General features: G+C 37.8%; 1 protein-coding gene across 1 annotated transcript; it reads right to left on the bottom strand.

Moving 5' to 3' along the window:
- Positions 1 to 4,761: 4,761 nt before the first annotated feature.
- On the bottom strand, positions 4,762 to 5,285 carry LOC102990209 (60S ribosomal protein L21-like). The gene has a single exon (XM_055079025.1). It carries the CDS (start codon positions 5,265 to 5,267, stop codon positions 4,785 to 4,787), a length of 483 nt encoding a protein of 160 aa, XP_054935000.1. The 5' UTR covers positions 5,268 to 5,285; the 3' UTR covers positions 4,762 to 4,784.
- Between the last annotated feature and the right edge of the window lie 693 nt (positions 5,286 to 5,978).

Here is a 5,978-nt window from a genome sequence, read left to right as displayed (position 1 = left end):
TTCTCAGCAACCCTGATAAAACAATCTGCAGGAGCTGAGGAGTGGCTATCCCTTTACAAAGGCATGAACTCTCAACTTTCCCCAGTCCTCACTATTCTCCATTGTTTTGGTCCTGGCCCATCTCACTCACTGATATTACCTGCCCCCTGAAGGTGTTTAAATTTGGACCCCTTACGTCTCATTTTACAGTAATCTGCAAGGGTGAAGGGACTCACCCAAGATCACTTGTGAGTTAGCAGCAAGTCAACACCAGGCCTTGAGTCTCTTGTCTCTCCAGCACAAGACTCTTCCTGCCATGCTGCCTGCCTCCCTCAGCAGATGGTCCAAAGCTGTTGGATTATCTCTAGATTAGGTGATTTTGAGAGTTGTGGATCAGTGATGTTCGGGCCATTTTATGGCTGTTAAAAGAGGGACTGAGCCGCATACAAGCAAGCTGGAAATTCAGTTGCCTCTGCAGCTGCAGAAGGCTAATTTCTACATTGGTATTTGGCAAAACTAACAGCTAGAAAAATACCACTCAACTCATATTTTTAAATATTATTATATTAAATGAAATTACACATTATTTATATACTGCTTGCAGTCCTAGTGTCATCAAATATGGTTCTTATTTTGGTTGGTACCTTGCAGGAGAGAGCATATATCCACTTCATCCAGATACAGGGCGCTCTTCCCTCCTTGTTCCTGTCCACATGCAATCAAATGTTTTATCAAATTAAAGTTGAAATATAAATGACAGTTGGCATCCAGGTTTTTTCCATTTAATTCAGAATTTTACATGGGGTATAAGTAGAAGATACACTTGGAGGGGTTTTCCAAAATCCAGTGCCCTTCCACACCCAGTCCAACTTAGGCATAATCTTCTTGGGTAGGACTTGGGAATCTATATTTTCAGTTTTTACATGTTCAGTGCACACCCTGAATAAGAACTGCTGAGCATTAAGCATGTGTCATATGTATTTTCCAAGTTGCCAGAGGGTCTTTAAAAAATCAGCTTTTATGGGGCATGGCCAAGATGGCAGAGTAGGAAGATCCCAATTTCACCTATATTCATGGGCACACCTAAATTACACCTATTTACAGACCAATTATCAATGAGAATGACCTGAAGACTAGCAGAAAAGATCTTGTATAATTAAAGATATTAATTTTAAAAGGAACTACAATGAGATGGGTAGGAGGTGCAGAGATGTCATATAGTCAAGATCCATACCCCCGCGTAGGCAACCCACAAACAGGATTATAATTACAATTGCAGAGGTTCCCCTCAAGAGTGAGGGGTCAAAGCCGCACACTGGGCTCCCCAGTCCAGGGGTCCTGCACTGGGAAGATGAGCCCCTAGAACATTTGGCTTGGAAGGCCAGTGGGTCTAACTTTCATGAGAGACAGAGGGCTGTAGAAAATAGATACTCCATTCTTAAGGGCACACACAAAATTTCACATGCTTGGAGATCCAGGGCAGAAGCAGGAATTTGAAATGATCTGGGTCAGACTCATTACAGAAGGCGAACATCACCCTGATACTGAAACCAGGCAAAGATATCACAAAAAAGAAAATTGCAGGTCAATATCACTAATGAACATAGATGCAAATTCCTTAACAAAATATTAGCAAATTGAATTCAACAATGCGTTAAAAGGAACATATACCATGATCAAGCAGAATTTATGCCAGACATGCAAGGATAGTTCAATATCTGCAAATTGATCACTGTGAAACACCACATCAACAAATTGAAGAATAAAAATCATATGATAATCTCAATAGATATAGAAAAATCTTTGGACAAATTTCGACATCCATTTATGATAAAAACTCTCAAAAAAAGTGGATGTAGAGGGAACAAATCTCAACATAATATAGGCCATATATGACAAACCCACAGGTAACATCATACTCAATAGTGAAAAGCTGAAAGCATCTCCTCTAAGGTCAGGAACAAGATAAGGATGCCCACTTTCACCACTTTTATTCAACTTAGTACTGGAAGTCTTAGCCACAGAACTTTGAAAAGAAAAAGAAATAAAAGGAATCCAGATTGGAAAGAAAGAAGTAAAACTGTTACTGTTTGCAGATGACATGATACTATATATAGAAAATCCTAAAGACACCACTGAAAAAAAATTAGAACTCATCAATGAATTCAGTAAAATTGCAGGATACAAAATTAATATACAGAAATCTGTTGTGTTTCTATACACTAACAATGAGCTACCAGAAAGAGAAATTTAGAACACTATTCCATTCACAATCACATCAAAAAGAATAAAATACCTAGAAATAAATCTAACTAAGGTGATAAAAGACCTGTACTCAGAAAACTGTAAGACACTGATGAAGAAATTGAACATGACACAAACAAATGGAAAGATATACCATGCTCATGGATTGGAAAAATTGACATTGTTAAAATGACCCTACTACCCAAGGCAATCTACAGATTCAACACAATTCCTATCAATATACCTATGGAATTTTTCACAGAACTAGAACTAGTATTTCCAAAATTTGTATGGAAATACAAAAGACCCAGAATAGCCAAAACAATATTGAGAAAGAAGAACAAAACTGGAGGTATCATGTTTCTTGAAATCAAACTCTGGTACAAAGCTACAGTAATCGAAACAGTATGATACTGGCACACACACACACACACACACACACACACACACACACAGACATATAGATCAGTGGAACAGAAGAGAGAGTCCAGAAGTGAACTCACACTTATATGGTCAATTAATGTAGGACAAAGTTAGCAAGAGTATACAATGGGGTAAAGACAGCCTCTTCAATAAATGGTGCTGGGAAAACTGGACAGCAACATGCAAAAGAATCAAACTAGACTGCTTTCTCACACCATATACAAAAATACATTCAAAATGGATTAAAGACTTGAATGTAGGACCCGAAACCATAAAATTTGTAGAAGAAAACATAGGCAGTACATTATATGACATCAGTCTTAGCAATATTTTTTTTTGGATCTGTCTCCCCAGGTAAGGGAAACAAAAGCCAAAACAAACAAATGGGGCTACATCAAACTAAAAAGGTTTTACACAACAAAGGAAGCTATCAACAAAACAAAAAGGCCATCTGTTGAATGGGCGAAGATATTTGCAAATGATATATATGATAAGGGGTTAATATCCAAAATATACAAAGAACTCATAGAACTCAACATCGATAAAACAAACAACCTGATTTTAAAATGGTCAGAGGACCTAAACAGACATTTTTCCAAAGAAGATATACAAAGGCCAACAGGCACATGAAAAGATGTTCAGCATCACTAATCATCAGGGAAATGAAAATCAAAACCACAATGAGATATCACTCACACCTGTTAGAATGACTATCATCAAAAAGACAACAAATAGCAAGTGTTGGGGAGGATGTGGAGGAAAGGGAACCCTTGGCACTGTTGGTGGGAATGTAAATTTGGTGCAGCTACTTTGCAAAACAGTATGGAGAATTCTAAAAAAAATGAAAATAGAACTGCCATATGATCCAGCAGTTTTACTCCTGGGTATTTTTCCAAAGGAGACATAAACACTAATTTGAAAAGGTATATGTATCCCTGTGTTCATTGCAGAATTATTTACAATAGGTAAGATATGGAAGCAACCTAAGTGCCCATCAATAGATGGACATAGAAGATGTGGGGTGTGTGTGTGTGTGTGTGCCTGTGTGTGTGTATATGGCTGAGTATATATATATACTCAGCCATAAAAAAGAATGAAATCTAGCCATTTTTGACAATATGGATTGACCTAGAGGTTATTACGCTAAGCAAAATAAGTCAGGCAAAGAAAGACAAATATCATGATTTCACTTATATGTGGAATCTAAAACACAAAACAAATGAACAAACATAACGAAACAGAAACATAGTTGTAGATGCAGAGAACAAACAGGTGGTTGTCAGTCGTAGATGCAGAGAACAAACAGGTGGTTGTGGGGGTTGCAGGGAAGAGAACAGGGGAAGGAGATTAAGAAATACAAACTTCAGCTGTAAAAAAATGAGTCATGGATGTGAAATACCCAGTGTGCAGAATATAGTCAATAATTATGTGTTATTGTATGGTGAGAGATGGTAACTAGACTTATCATGGTGCTTTTTTTGAAATATATAGAAATAACAGATCACTATGTTGTGTAACAGGAACTAACAGTGTTGTAGGGCAATTACACTTCAAACAAACGAGCGAACAGAAACTAGCAAACATATAAAAAGAGATTGTATTTGTGGTTACTAGAGGCAGGAGTGAGGGAGGGGAAATTGCATGAATGTTGTCAAAAGGTACAAACTTCCAGTTATCAGATAAATAAGTACTAGAGATATAATGTACAGCATAATAAATATAATTAACACTGCCATATGTTATAAAGAAAGTTGTTAAGAGGGTAAATTCTAAGAGTTTTCATCACAAGGAGAAAAAGCTTTTCTGTTTCTTTAATTTTGTATCTGTATGAGATGATGGCTGTTCACTAAACTTACTGTGGTCATCATTTCATGATACATATAAGTCAAATCATTATGCTGTACACCTTCAGCTTACACAGTGCTATATGTCAATTGTATCTCAACAAAACTAGAAGAAAAAAATTAGCTTTCATATCTGCCTGATGTGGATATATCACAATCTCTTTAGCCAGTAGTGTGCTCCTGGATATTTATGGGCATAATTTGATGAGTAACTTTGGGAATGAGTACTTTTACTTTTTTACTTTTTTGTTATTTTTTTTTTACAGTCCAGGTCTTTTATTTTCTTTACACCCATCATGCCATGAATTCATAGGGAATGGGCTCCAACAGTTCAGGCTCCTTTCCATTGGTTCTCATGAAGTGTGCTTCTCTGGGTGGAGCAGGCTGGCGCTTCAGTTGACCCCAAGTACCTTTCTCTTTGGCTTCCTTCTTTTTCTGAACATTTTCCTTCACTAGTTTCAGGAAGCTGTCTCGGCTCTTAGAGTGCTTAATATGCTCGATAGGCACATTAATTCTTTTGGCAAGAATCTTGCCCTTAACTTGTTTGTTTATAATGATGCCAACAGCATGCTGGGTAACATTGTAGACTCTCCCAGTTTTACCATGGTAACATTTGTGGGGCATTCCTTTTTGAACAGTGCCCATTCCCTTGATATCTACAGTATCACCTTTCTTGTAGATTCGCATGTATGTGGCCAAAGGAACAACTCCATGTTTTCTAAAAGGCCTAGAGAACATGTAGCGGGTGTTCCTCCTCTTTCCCTTTGTGTTGGTCATTTTGGAGAATTAATGGAAGATGGCAGTTACGGCCAAAAGGTGAGTACTTTTACTTTTTAAAATTACTCCTGGCTTCTGGATTTGCAGAAGATCAACTGGATCAAAGGCCCTTTGATTTGATTTGATTTTTAAATTTATTTATTTTTTATAAATTTATTTATTTTATTTATTTATTTTGGGCTGCGTTGGGTCTTCGTTGCTCTGTCTGGGCTTTCTCTAGTTGTGGAGAGCGGGGGCGGCTCTTCATTGCGGTGGGTGGGCTTTTCACTGCGGTGGCTTCTCTTGTTGCAGAGCACGGACTCTAGGCACGTGGGCTTCAGTAGCTGCGGATTGCAGGCTCCAGAGCGCAGGCTGAGTAGTTGTGGCGCACAGGGTTTAGTTGCTCCATGGCATGTGGGATCTTCCCGGGCCAGGTCTCGAACCTGTGTCCCCTGCATTAGCAGGCAGATTCTTAACCACTGTGCCACCAGGGACACCCCAAGGGCCCTTTTAAAATTACTCTCCTTACGTTCTACAAATTCAATTCCATAGGGTCACATCACTTCACACTCATCAACAATACAAGTACATGTATTTCACAATCACTTCTGCTTTTTCATCGTTGTAAAAACATAAAACATTTAACACTTTCTTGCAAATTTTAAAAATTATTTATTTACAGAAAAATCCTTTATTTTTTTCAAACAATCTTGAATTTGAATTACTAAATCA

Source organism: Physeter macrocephalus, chromosome 17, assembly GCF_002837175.3.
Source record: "Physeter macrocephalus isolate SW-GA chromosome 17, ASM283717v5, whole genome shotgun sequence".
Lineage (NCBI taxonomy): Eukaryota > Metazoa > Chordata > Mammalia > Artiodactyla > Physeteridae > Physeter > Physeter macrocephalus.
Note: the sequence above shows the minus strand (reverse complement) of the source record. Positions and strands in the feature narration are given on the sequence as shown.